The sequence below is a fragment of the Lissotriton helveticus genome, chromosome 3_1 (genome assembly GCF_964261635.1).
Source record: "Lissotriton helveticus chromosome 3_1, aLisHel1.1, whole genome shotgun sequence".
In the NCBI taxonomy this organism is placed as follows: domain Eukaryota; kingdom Metazoa; phylum Chordata; class Amphibia; order Caudata; family Salamandridae; genus Lissotriton; species Lissotriton helveticus.
In genome coordinates, this window is record NC_136061.1 from 299,359,685 (window position 1) to 299,374,358 (window position 14,674).

General features: G+C 44.2%; 1 protein-coding gene across 1 annotated transcript; it reads right to left on the reverse strand.

Annotated features, from left to right (window-relative positions):
- Positions 1–10,994: 10,994 nt before the first annotated feature.
- LOC144824516 (uncharacterized) lies at positions 10,995–12,602 on the reverse strand. The gene is made up of 2 exons (XM_078683581.1): positions 12,299–12,602; positions 10,995–12,023 (listed from the first exon to the last, which is right to left on the reverse strand). Exons 1-2 carry the CDS (start codon positions 12,453–12,455, stop codon positions 11,038–11,040), a joined length of 1,143 nt encoding a protein of 380 aa, XP_078539707.1. The 5' UTR covers positions 12,456–12,602; the 3' UTR covers positions 10,995–11,037.
- Between the last annotated feature and the right edge of the window lie 2,072 nt (positions 12,603–14,674).

Genomic DNA, 14,674 nt, shown 5'->3' on the forward strand with positions numbered 1-14,674 from the left:
GGAAGAGATAGTTTGGGTGGGAAACCAGTAAAACCCCAACTAACTGAAAATCCTGAAAAAGTATTTATTAAAAATAATCTAAACACTCCAAAAAAAGAGCTGGGATGGAAATAAACAATCCACTCCCAAAGAAAAAAGATTCCAGTCCAGAGGAAGGTCACCTCGGCGGAGGGAAAGATCTCCGGACCAAGGACACAATTCTCCCCAGAGGGAGCCCTCTGAGAAAAAATACAACCTTAGAAATAGGGATAATTTAAAGAAACCTGATAGATATCAAGATATTGATACACGTCCCTCTCGATCTTTTCAGACTTCCTCGCAGAAATCGGAAAGAAGAGGACGGTCAGAACACAGGGAAGAGCACGTCAAGTCCAAAGACAAGGAACCTGCTCATCAAAGTAAAAAATTACAATTTCCAAAAAAGAAGGTAGCCAGCATTAAAGTAATCAAACATGCCGAGGATCCTGAGGACACAGCTGAGAAACGGAGAGTGGGCTCAGACAATGCTAGACAGCGCAGCAGAAGTGAGCATAGCTCGCAAGATCCTGATGAATCATCTGGAGACAGTGGACACGAATGAATACATTCAGGTGGAAACTGCAGATACCAGAGTTAGAAAACCTCATAAAATATATACGAAATAACATTACGTATAGAGGGAGATAAGACAAGGAAAATAAGGGGTCTATTTTGGGATAACCTCTCCAAAGGCTATGACATCCTTTTAGCTGAAAAAGACTGGCCACCGGAGTTTGTCAGGGAGTGCCCTCATGGCGAAGAAATGATTATGCCTGCCTTCTCAAATCACATTCCAATTCATAAAAAATATACACTTGCAAGAAAGTGGGCAGTAGCCCAGGCTCCTGCATTATATAAAAACCATGTGGGATGGGATGAGGACTCTTTTCCTCACAAAATCCAGTTAAAATCTCAACCGACTGCACAAAGGCAGTACCCAATTAAGCAAGAAGCTAAAAAACAGGTCAGGGAGATCTTAGATCAACTTGAATACCAGGGGGTGATTGAAACATGCACCTCACAAATGAACAATCCTTTGTTTCCTGTCTCCAAGCCAGACAATTCATATCGTCTAGTTTTGGACTACAGACATCTAAACTCATGTTGCAAAACTTTTGCAGTACAAAACTCACATAGTGCAGAACTAATTAATAACATAGTGCGCAAAAAGTACAAAGCAACATTAGACATCTCTAATGGATTCTTTTGTCAAAATATAGCACCTGAAAGCAGATATTTGACCGCTTTCTCAATAAATGGCTCGCAGGAAATTTCTGTCGTTTGCCACAGGGGTTCAAAAACAGCCCAGGATTATTCTCAGTGAGAGTAACAGAGTTACTACAAATGTATGATGATGAGGCATTATCTTATGTCGATGACATCTATCTAACAGATGATGACTTGGATATTCACTTGAAAAGAGTGAACACCATAATACTTGGGTTCGCAGCAGAGGGTTACAAATTCAACTTTAAGAAGTCACGGATTGCCCATCTAACTGTCCTGTTCTTAGGATATGAATTATCAAGTGAAGGCAAAAGCCTGGCTGACAATTTCTTAGAGAAATGCGCTGTAATCCAAGCACCAAGAACGCTGAAAAACCTACAATCAATTCTAGGTTTCCTGAATTTCGGAAGAACTTACATTCTAAATTATGCAGAGAGGGTTAAACCTCTCTTTGAACTAATAAAACCAGATTTTAAAATAATCAATTGGACTCAAAAACACACAGAGATTTTGAGATAATTGCAAACAGACATGTTAGCTAAAACAAAACTACAAACACGCGATAACACACGCAACCTTGTGATCCGGGTCATCCCAGGAAGATGCGGATTCACATACCTAACCTCTAATGAGGGAGAAACGGTACCAATAGCATACAAATCACATTTGTACACAGAAGCAGAAAAAACATTCAGCATTAAGGAAAACATTGTTCATGCGGTTCAAACAGCTGTAGCAAGAGAAAAAAAACAAGCTGATGGCAGACAGATTACTGTTAGAACAGCAGAATCAGCCTTTGAGGCATTAACAAGCCCATGTAATTTACCTACTGTGGCATTAAATCCAAAATGGATACAATGGGAAAATTCTCTTGCTACAGACAAAGTGAAATACTATTTTGACCCGGAAATGAAAAAATTAAAAAATCCAGAATATGAAAGAGAATATCCTCTGCCAATCGACATTCTGCCCATGCGACAGTACGCCTGTGTAATCTATACAGACGGACATGCACAACCCTCAGTTTGGGGAAAACAAGCCTATAACGCCACATGCGAAATTGTTAAATACGTGTGGCGCGGAGAAAAATTGAGACCTCTGGTAACAAAATCACACTCTGTAGAAAACAACTCAGAACAACAAACTGAAATAATAGCTTTAAAAATGGCGCTAGATAATGCGGATCGCGAATTCCCGACACTAATAGTGTGCGATTCATATTACTGCGTCAAATCATACAATAACGACTTGCAGAAATGGGTTCAAAACGGTTACAAAGATGACACAGGTGCCACAATAAAGCAAAAATCGCTTTGGGAACAAGTAGTTCTTTTACAGAAAGAACTACCAAAGACTCACGTAATACATTCACTGAGTCATGAACGTGATGGCGTTCACGTTTCAGGGAATTCATTGGCTGAAACAGCCACAGCGGAAGCAACTAAATCGGCTTCCGTAGCTACAAAAAAGCGTTCAGGAAAATACGTAGACGGGGAAACGATGCTGGCAGTAAAAACTTCATCAAAAGGCGACTGTGCAGCGCTACCCGTCAACTATCCACTCAATTATACATACGTAATCGATGCAAACTCCGTTCCTTTTGCTCAAATCCCTGGAGTGGGGGATAGGGTAATTCCAAACACGAACAGGAGAATCTTCTTAATACAAGAAGCACACATGGGATTAGGTTTGAGGCATCAGATGATCAAAGAATTTGACAGAATTAAAATCTGAATACTGGTGGCCGGAAATGAGCGTGTAAAATCACAAATTTGCAAAAATTTGTGAAAACTGCAATAGAGATCGCAGTGGCGAACCGGCCGGTGTATTGCCATGGCCCTTCGCTTAGATAGGACAATGCTATCTATATGCAAAACCCGGTAGGAATAGTGCGTCAAATTACCATAAAGAGACTAGTTTCACTTAAAATGTAGACCCCAGCTCTCGGCTGATGCCAGAACTGTTATAAAAAGATTAGCGAGTCAATAGCGGCATATACGCAATGGGCATGTTACACTCTGACCAGTGTCCTGCTTTTAAGCTCTCGAGCTTGTGGGAAGGCAATGGCCAGCATGGGCATTGTATTGCGGGACTCTTATCACTTCCTTCCTGAGGGAAATGGGATGGTGGAAAGAAAAAACCGAGGCATAGAGCAATCTATAACGGCAAAGGTATTAGGTTCGGGGGCTGGGTGGGTCAAACATTTAATAAGTGTCCAACGTAGTCTTAATAATCTGCCAAGAAATTCTCTAAAAGGTCTCAGTCCGTACGAACTATTGATCGGGACTAGAATGCGAATCCAGGACCTCGATAGTCAAACTTCAGTGGTGGAAGGAAAATGCTTTGATATCAAAGATCGTTTGGCTATTTTACAGGACTTAAATGAAACAAGAAAAGACCTGAGCAACATAAAGTTGAAACATCAGCCAACAACCACTGAAGAGAAACCACCTGTCCCAGCAAGGCCTGTCTGGATTCCAAAGATTGGGGATCTGGTCAGAGAGAAAATCGCGGTGAAGAAGGAATTTGGGCCTTCTTATAGAAAAGCAGTACCTGTCTTAGCTATCAACGGAACAAGATCAGTTGTACTACCGCCCCTTGCTGGTAAAAAGGAGAACCGAGTTGTATCCATCGACCTGGTTAAACCACAATCATGTGGCCAATAATAAGTAGTAGGCCAAGTGGACTCCCAAGAAATAGCAGAACACCAAAGGTTGCTACAAATCAAGAGGTTCAAACTGAGAGACTAATCACATTTGATAAACCTACAGTGAATCAACAAGGACTATGCAACCAAGCTATGGAACTTATGCCTCTTGAAACCCAAATTACTACAATTCGTCAAGAAACACCAATCTACAATGGTGTAGCCACAGACTATGCTAATGAAACAAAGAAAATTCCAAAAGCAAAAAGAAATCCAGAAGCAATTGAAACAATTGATAGAACTGCATCAGGGTACTTCATCAACTTCGATGACTTTTCTGAGGATCCGAGCGAACCTGAGGAACAGCCGACAGCAAAAAAGACTTTTAAAGACAAAACCAAAGAACTCTTTCATCAACTCAAAGCAACCTATCTGATTTCTCCATGGATTGAATTTTGGGTGATACTAGGTGTATTTTTCCTCCTACTTTGGCTCATCATGGTACTATGCTTGGGACATTTCATTGAAGGAAAATATGTTACAATGGACACAGCAAGTCAGAAAATCAACTTAGTCCTAAAACCACACAAGTCTTCACACATCGAGAAAAGAGAACTTTCTTCAGTAAACTTCACAGCCAATCCTATACCCGGTGGGGTAGCATGGGACAAAACTGATTACGATATATATGGCCTGGTCGAGCTCTTGAAGTATCCACATCAATTTAAGATTTCTTTAAGTGACTTTGTAAAACCAAGCACATTTTCTGATGATTGGGACTTTGAAAGTATTAATGGTATGATGTCAGACCTAGTTATGTCAGCTAAATTTACAGAACATGATTATTTGCAGGGTTCATCTAATTATGACCAGATGTTTTGTTACAACCACTATGCTAACCATTATTTGCATAAATCTGCTCAACCTAGAAATGTTTTTAATTATAATCAATGGGAACAGTGTGCAACTCCACCAAAAGGCAGTTCAAAAACATTTTATGATACATTTTCATACTTCTCTGGGTTTAACACAAGTGATGCAGAAACGTTTTATTTCAAACTGTTAAATAAGACAGGAATGAAAAAAATTGCTGACAAACACAAAGTTAATCTATTCAGAAACATTTTTTGAAAAAATGAATACATTTGGTTTTGATTTCTGGAACAATAATATTGAAACAAAAACCATCTGGGGTACGAGAGATTGGCAGGTCCAATGTATAGAATCATTATTTAGAGCCTGCATGATCCCAGAACAAATTATATTTTTGAATGACACAATTCAACAGACAACCTGTCTTGGCTTAGCCAAGATTAAAGACTTGAACAAACCGTCTATTCCAAAGCCAACACATGAAAGTAATAGCACTACAGATGTTGAGATAGACGTATCCCATATTTTAAACCAAAACAGAACTCATCCTGATTGGAAAAAATGGTTGATCTGGCCCACAGACACAAATAACTGTCAAGATAGATTCCTGAACAAAATACAGGGGTTCAAATTGACCAGGCCAGACCCTAGATACTCCCAGAGACAACATCCAGGGATTGTAACTACATACAGTGTAGGGAAACTCTGCCTCGAATGGCTACGAACATCCACACTGGCAGAAATTAAGCAACACTTGACTTTACTTAAAGAAGGTGCTGACTTGCATGATTTCATTATGGGACCACGCAAACAGCGTCAAAAACGTTTCATAGCGGCCTCTATATATGCAGCTTACTACGAAGCTTGGAAAGTAACTCAAATTGAGACAGCAGAGAGAATACGGGAAATTGACCGTAGTAATTTGGAAATATCACTTTCTGTTGTGGACAATGGGTTAATGACTCTGTCTTCCAGAATATATTCACTGGACAGTATTGTATCATCTGCAATCGATATAATAGAGCAGGACTTACTAATGTTACAACATGGTCAGTCTCAATTGCGTTCTATTGTACAGCTTGGCTGGACGTTACAAAATCTGCGTTCAGGCTATGTGCCTTGGCGTTTCATCAACACAACGTCATTATTCACTATCTTTAACCTTACTGATACACAAATCAGCTTGGCACAAAAGGGAGCAGAATATACAATTCTGAGCATTGAAAAACTTGAGAGATTACCATTGACAATGTCAGAACGACCTGTCATTGAATGGATAATACACGGAATCATAACTATTCCGATAACAACTTTCCAATTTCGATACTGCCAAAAGTATATACAGGCAGGCCAGTATGAAGGGTTGGGTAAAGGATACATTAAGTCAACATGAAAATTACCTTATACACACACATGTTATAGTGAAAAAGGACAGAGTGTATTTCTTAGTGGTAATAATTGTGAAAAATCACTAAGTGGTATACTTCTGTGTCAGGGCATAAATTTGCATGGGGCCTGTGAGGGGACTTCAAATAACCTTTCAGGTCACCAGCTTGGCACACCTGTAACTCGAATAGAGCCATTCTTTAGACGGCTTTCTAACGGGAGCTACATTCTAATTGTGGATCACAGATGTTGTGGCCTGCTGCCAGGAAAAACTTATCTAGTAAGCGTGAGTTCCATGGTCACTTGCTGTGAGCGAGTATTGTTTCCAAACGACACTCCAGACAGGGAGGGAAATATTTGGCCCAGTTTGAATAGCTCTTCTATTCGAATTGATACTTTAAGCAGAATGAAGACTGTGCTTCTACAGACGCCAGTACACTTGACGTCATCAAAAGAAACGTATGATCTCCAAGTTGCAAGGACAACGACAGAGATACATGCATTATTATCAACGAATTGCCCCCTACACTTCGCAGGAATGCTAAACGAAATATTAAACATTTCTGATACGAATGGTATCGCTAGTGTATTTAAGACCGTTTTTTCGGGACTGTTAACACCCTTCAAAGCAGTCCTGGGTATTTTTCCTAATTTTGTCCATTCTGTCTTTGGCGGACTTCCACTCCTGTTGGGACTCGTAGCAGGCATCTTATTTTTGCTACTCCTGCTTCGTTATGGCAAGCCATGTCACAGACAAGACTCCAGCATCAATGGAAGAAACGATCCTAGCTATACGCTATCGGGACCGCATAACTAAAGTCCTTGGTTTAGCCCGGCTAAGAGATCTGAATATGACCTGGTTTCTTTCATTCAGACCTATCTGGCAGAATTGTATCTTACCTGTGTTAAGATGTATGCTATGCAGAGAAGAATGCGTGTTGGACACCTGTCTTTCACTACAATCAGAAGTACCATTGGATACAGATACTTTGCTAAGTCCAGTAAAGGCTCATGCATCGTGTTGTCCCCAGCGGTTACCTATCCTGATGACGGCATTCGTGGAAACTTCAATTAAAGGGTAGTGAAGTACAAGACGAGAGCAGCATCAACCAGGTACGACCTTCTGTAAGCAATGCTGATCAAAACATCGATGAAAGCGATCATGCTCGCGACTGTATGGTAGCGACATTCTCCAACTTGGTCGAACTTTCACCTGAGGCAGTAGACTGTTTTTTTGAAAGTCTGTCTGAAATGATGTTTTCCCCCGAACAAAGATAATAACTTTAAGCAAACGAGCACACAGCGTTCCCTGAACTCTGAATTTGGCCTTCAGCTTTGGAAAACAAAGCTATTGAGACTATTTGGAACTATTTTTTCTTCTTCCCCTAAAAACGAAAACCTTTTTCCCGATTCCAAAATATTTACCTTTTTTTTGGCACTCATCCTCTGCTTAAAGTAGAACTATTCTTAGAGAACGGAGCTTCTATTTTTAGGAACTCTAGAGACAATACATTACCTCAGACTCTAGCAGATTTACAAATAACTGTATTTATATGTGATGAAGCGGTCTCACACTTTTTTTTCTGTATTAAGAGCCGTTTCATTTGTAATTTTCGCAAATCATTCATGCTGAAAGAAATATGCATCTTTTTGAATGATTACACTGCTTGAAAGCATACAGTACCTATACTCGTTTTTTCATGTATCTCGCATATACCATTTCAGATGCAAAATAATGTATTTTGGGGTGGATCGGTATACACATGCACTATTAGATATGTTTACTATTGCTTAGATTAGTAATTATGGACATGAATTTGTGGAGTGGGTGTAGTGTGTTTATCTAGGTACCTGTATCGATATTCCTATTCTTGGCCCTTGCCCGGTTATAAATCAATAATATCCCTACAACGGCACAGAAACCCGTTTCATATATTAGTCATAGCGCATGCTGTCACATTAAGCAAGCACTATTCCTCCAGCCCCCTAGAAAGCACACCGAGTTCTTAAACAAATCCAAACCTCGAGTAACCTTGGAAATCCCCGCCTGCGATTGTTTTGATTCAGTTCGAGAACTCCTGTAGAGCACTGTAAGAACGACCAGTTCTTAGTGACATCTTTATTGACGTCTTATGTCCATTCTTACGTCAAACTCGGCACCTTTCAGGTATAAATATACCAACGCTGCCTTAAGCAAACACACGGTGGTGATGAACCTGGAGCAGCGACTACTTGCCGGAGAGCCCAGCTGATGAGAGCCCACGGACGCTGCCCCTCCCCTTTGACGCGCTGAGAGAGACGCTGTCTTTTCTCCTGCCGAGGAATCCAGCTTCCAGCGTTTCCAGCTCGCCTTCGCGGGTGACTGGGATATCGAGTTCTGAGAGAGAGATACCAACCCTCCTGCCTTCAAATCCCCAGGTACTGAACTGACTAAACCCTTACAGAGAATTCTTGAATCAGATTCTTGGCAAACCAAACTTAACTTAAACTGCTACTTACTTACTCCCTTCCATGTGTTAGGCTTAGGTCAGGTACACCGGGGTAGGCGTAGTTAGAAGCACCAGTTGAGTACGATTAGTCAATGTATATATGTATGTATCTATTTTATCCATTTTAAGGTATCATATGGCTAAGAAACCATATCAATGCTTTTACAGTATTATTTCATAATCCTGCTTTTACTGTATGCACTTTACTTAACTATAAGTATTGCATTCGTAGCAATTCATTTCTCTTGTATGAGGAAAGAGACTGCTCAATAAATAACACCTTTTATTGAAAAACGCCCGTCTCTCTTTTTCTCTGCAAATCTGGTGAAACTAAGTACGCACGTATTGACTGAGTAAAATAGCTGTCTTTTGTTTTCACACGACTCTAGAGATACACTCTTAATCAGGGAGAGCAAAGTTGTCATGTTTTATGGTTGTCAGAAACTAAGGGCCCGATGTAGGTAGGCCGTTACCGATCGGTAACGGCCGAAAATACCGAATCTGGGCCCTTACCGATCGGTATACTGGCATCGAGATGTAGGGCACAAAAAAAAGTACAAATGGGAGCGAAAACCGAATCGGAATGATTACCGAATGTAAAAGAATGCGATACGTACATACCGAAAATCGGATACAGTACGAATCGGTAACACACCGAATCGGATGCAAACACCGAATCGGTGCATGTACCGATTCGGTAGTGACACCGAATCGGACATAAGCCGAATCGGTGCATGTACCGATTCGGTAGTGACACCGATTCGGACATAAGCCGAATCGGTGCATGTACCGATTCGGTAGTGACACCGATTCGGACATAAGCCGAATCGGTGCATGTACCGATTCGGTAGTGACACCGAATCGGACAGAAGCCGAATCGGAGAACCTACCAATTCGGTAGATTCACCGATCGGGAAAATCCCCGCTTCGGACAGATGGGGAGATGTAGGGAGACACAGAAACACCGATTTTGGCTCAAAATCGGTAGAATCCACTCGGAAATTACCATGGATTACGATCAGGTGGTAACCAACTCCAACCCATAAAAACAGCCCCAAAATGCATTGCAACTTGCAGGATGGCAGCTTTTTATGTCATAGCGAGGCGGCTACGGCTACAGCAGCAAGGAGAGAGGGAATGGCAAAGAGAGGAGCAGGTATACAGACAACGTATCACCCTGGTCATGCTGACAGATGCAGAGATCCTACAGCGGTACAGGCTGGACTCAGAGACCATCACAGACCTCATTAGGGACCTCCAACCCCTGTTGCAGCACCCCACCCCAAGGGCACACGCAATCCCTGTGCAGGTGCAGGTGCTATGCTGCCTACACCTGCTGGCGTCTGGCAGCTACCAAAGTGTAGTCGCTGTGGCAGGAGGGGTGACCCAGAGCAGCCTGTCAAGGTTCTTCCACAAGTTCCTTGATGCCATGATCCAGAGGATGGCCCACTACATTTCCTTCCCTGCAACCCAGGCAGAACTTGTACAGACCAAAGCAGACTTTTACCAGATGGCAAGATTCCCCCACATCATTGGCTGCATAGACGGCACACACATTCCGATTTGCCCACCATCTGACACAGAATACATCTACCGCAATCGGAAGTCCACTCACACCATCAACGTACAGGTGATCTGCAATGCGAAATGCATCATCACAGACCTGGTAGCAAAATTTCCGGGTAGTACCCACGACTCCTACATTTTCCAACAGAGCGGCATCTATGCACGGCTGATGGCTGGGGAATTTGGAGAAGGATACCTCCTAGGTGAGACACATCATCAGCCCCCCATAACCAAAAACAGCAAAGTGAAATACATGTATGCATGTAAGTAATTTTACCCCTTTTCCTTCTAGGCGACAGTGCATATGCCCTCCGTTCATTCATTCTCACCCCCTACCTCAACCCCTCTACACCCAGCCAAAGGAGGTATAACCGTGCCCACAAAAGCACCAGGAATGTTGTGGAAAGGACATTCGGCATCTGGAAAAGCAGGTTTAGATGCCTGCACAAGAGTGGAGGTGCAAGGCAGTACACCCCCATCACCTGTTGCAAAATCATAGCTGTCTGTGCAATGTTACACAACCTTGCGGTGAAGAAGGGCACTGAGGTGGAGTTGAGTGACTACGAGGACCATGATGACGACGAAGCTGTGCCACTAACACAGCCAGCTGGGGTGTGTACGCCAAGTGATGGGAGACATAGACGTGAGGAGATAACAGCAAACTATTTCTGAGTGAGTAAAAATGCACAGACAGGTGAATGGTTGTGTTGAATAAGCAATTTTTAATACTGTTGCTACACAGTTACTGCACTGATGTGCAACAAAACAAAGGTGTAATGTCAATGAAAACAAAAGTCTAGGGTCCAGGTTGCCTCACCCGCCCTTGCTAGGCTATTTCTTTGAGCGCTTTGCAGCCCCACTGTGGTGTCCCTCACCCCCTTCAGAATGACCAGCGGCATCTGCGGAGCGCCTGGTGCTCCTGCGTGGCTCTGACGCAGCGCTGGCCGGGCTGCTGCGGCTGCTGCTGTCCCCAGCATCCCCCAGGTCCAGGGCAGGATTTGCGGCAGTGTTAGAGATGATCAAGGCCTCCATTGCTGTCGTGATGCGGGCCATTCCCCTTGTCAACTCTGCGGTATTTTGAGCGAGACTAGACTCCATGTTGGCACCACGCTGACAGAGTTGTGCCGTTGCTGCAGCAAGGCGGCTCAAGGAGCGGTTCTGCACCCGGGCATCCCGCCTGCGCACCACCTCTTGCTCCTCCATTCTGCCACATAACTGTGTGATGGCAGTGGTTAGCCTGCCTAAACCTGCTACTGCCTCCTTGTTGGAAGCCACAAAGGCCTGAAATCCTTTCACCATTTCCCCCATCTGCAGGTTGTGCTGCAGGAGCTGGCGTTGGCATGCCATGATGGATTTCGCCTGCTGCCTTTGGATCTTCACCATATTGCCTTCGAGGCCCCGGAACACACTGGCCTCCCGTGCTGGGTCTGCAGTGGTGGGAATGGCACGGCGCCGGGTACTGCTGCTGCCCGCCTGCTGCGTGGGCTGGGGTGCCACTGGTGGGGGTGTGGTGCTGGCCGGGGCCTGAGCCCCTGCTCCCAGGACAGGGTGTACTGGAGCCACAGTGGCAGGAGCTGGTGTAGGTGGAAAGAGCTCCCTTGTCGGGGAGTTCTCTGGGGAGAATTGCAAGGAGGGTGTGCTTTGCATTTGTGGGGAGTGAAGTGCATCAAAGTCAATTTCCAGGTCTCCCTCAATATCCAGGCCTATGGTGTTTTCCTCCTCCTCCTCGGCAGCCTGACTCGTGCTCGGCCCTGCGAGTGCAGTGGTAGATGGTGCTGCTGCCTCCTTTGGCAGTGTTTGTCCGCCTGATGGTGCCCCTAGGTACAAAGAAGCATTTGTAAATAGAGTACCGATGTATTACAGTCAGTACAATTAAAGCATTCCACATGTCCTAGCATCTCCGTAGAATGTGTTCCACTGTTTCATGTCTTGTGATTCTGCACTGCCATATTTTGATACCTACTGCTGACTGGATGTACCATGATGCTTGTCTCTTGTATGTTGGTTGCAGTACTGTGCTGGGGTTTGGCTATGCATTGTGTCTAATGGGGAGGTGTCTGGTAGGGTGTGTCCTGATGCGCATGCCTCTTACCTGTAGCTGTAGCTCTGGCTGAGCTGTCCAGGGTCCCAATTCCGGTCACGCTCTCCCTCTCAATGGTGCTGGAGACCAGTTCCTCCAGCTCGGTGAGGGGTGGCGCCGGGTTCCTGCCACCACCAGTGACTCCAGCCTGCTTCTGGATCTCTGCCATCTTCCGTTTGGTCAGGCTGCGGATGTCGTAGAAGCGCTTCTTCAGCTCATCCAGGGACCTGGGGGTGACACCCACAGCGTTGACCTTCTGACCGATATCGCTCCAGAGCCTCCTCTTGGTGCATTCTGGCACATTGAGGGACAGCCTTCCGAATAGCTGCCGGTGCACCCTCACCACCTCCTCAACCAACACCTGCAGCTCGGTGCTGCTGAACTTAGGCTTCCTCTTCTGGCTGGACTTCTGGCTCTCACTCTGGTTTGCCATCTTGGTCTGAACAGTTCACTACCTCCTACTCCCACTGCTGCTAACTGTGACTGCTCAGCTCAGGCAGGCTCTCCAGAAAGTTCTTAATTGGCTGCACCTGCCAGGGTTGCCACTCCCTGTTTGGGAGGGGGAGGGGGAGCCACCTCATTGGCTGAAGCGGCTTTAACCGATTCGGCTATCTCCGAATCGGATATTACCGATTCGGTAAAATCCGAATCGGTATCATCTGATTCGGAGATAGCCGAATCGGTTTCTTCAATGCATTCCTATGGGCTTTTTGGCCATGGGTGTGTTTTCATACCTCCGATTCGGTAATAGCCGAATCTGATTTTTCCGACTCGGCTAATTCCGATTCGGTGGTAGCCGATTCGGCTAGTTCCGATTCGGTGGTAGCCGATTCGGCTAGTTCCGATTCGGTGGTAGGCGATTCGGTAGTTTCCGATTCGGTCCGTGCTGATTCGGTACGTACCGATTCACATTACCGATGCCGACCGATTCCTTATTATTTCGCTGTTTGTTTCCTACATCTCGTTTTCCGATTTCAGAATACCGAATCGGCCCGCCTCGGTATTTTGGAATCGGAAATTCCCTTTTACCTACATCGGGCCCTTAATCCCTTCTTGTCTATCCAGGGAGTTTAAACTCCTCCTCGCCTATTCGAGAAAGTTTCTCGTGAACTCTGAGCTAGCTGGCACACAAAAACTTAAGTCTAATATAGTCAGTAAAAGACCTAGTTAACCTCTGTCCTACGTCTATACTACTGAAGATATTATTCCAATGCGCAGAGCCTATTGGGAATATAGGAACTACACTACAGACTCCTGGATGATACCCAGAAACATTGAACGGAATCTGCACTACTGGTATTAACAGAGAAGGTAACATTAGTACTCGATAAGGGGGGAGCAGGAGCTAGCATTCTCTTTGACCTCTCTTTAATATTTATGTTCAACCGCTGGCCTCCATCATTACGGATTTGGAGTGTTGATAGTCTCCTATGCTGACAACATGCAGCTGGTCGTTTCTCTTTCCCCACAGGAGGGTTCTCAGCATCAGCTGGGTCCCTGCCTTGAGAAAGTTGCACACTGGATGGCGAACTGCTCACTAAAACTAAATGGAGACAAAACTGAATTGATGTTAGTGGGGAATAATGTATCCCCATGGACAATGTTAGGTTGGCCGGATAGTCTGGGGACACCGCCTTCTCTTTCATCTCCTATAAAGAGCTTAGGAATGTGGCTTGATTGCTCCGTTTCAATGGAACCACAAGCTAAAGAACTAACTATCTCCTACTTTGCAAAGTTGAGAACCCTGCGGAAAATTCTGAATTTAGTACCCACCCTCTCCAGAAGAATTGTGGTTCAGGCACTCATTCTGTCATGCCTGGATTATGGGAACTCCTTGTATTTGGGCTCACCAAAATCAGTTGTAAAAAGGCTTCAAGTGATACAAAATGCCACGGGTAGAACCCTCTTCAAGCTACCCAAATGCTCTTCAGCCAAAAGTGCCTTAGTCTCCTTGCACAGGCTCCACGTGGAGAAGAGAATTTCATTTAAGGCATCATGTCTAGCTCAAAGGGAAATTAATCAGAGAGGACCGCATATGATTAGGGCTCTCCTGATATCCTACTGCCCAAACAGGACTCTAAGATCTTCTAATACAGGTCTCCTGAGGGTTTCACTTATTCAGAAGGCCAGATCTGGTGGAAGATCTTTTTCCTACCTGTTCCCTAAAACATGGAATTCAATGTCAATTGGTCTGAGAACGAAGCTCATTAAAGCCTAATTTAGAAAGCTGCTTAAAACATCGCTCTACCCAAATTAATTATTCCGGCATAATTGACAGGCTTGAAGGTGCACGCTACAACTTACACAGTGCTGGGAAGCCTTCAGGTAGCTAAGCGCTCTACAAATCCACATAAGGGATAAGGCAGAGCTGGTATCATTGGTTTTTCT

Bases quoted from the DNA above. Each gene is read 5' to 3' on its own strand.
- LOC144824516 (XM_078683581.1), bottom strand. From the start codon at position 12,455: ATGGCAGAGATCCAGAAGCAGGCTGGAGTCACTGGTGGTGGCAGGAAC. The intron at 12,024-12,298 runs GTAAGAGGCATG...CTTTGTACCTAG, and splicing joins AGCCAGAGCTACAGCTACAG to GGGCACCATCAGGCGGACAA.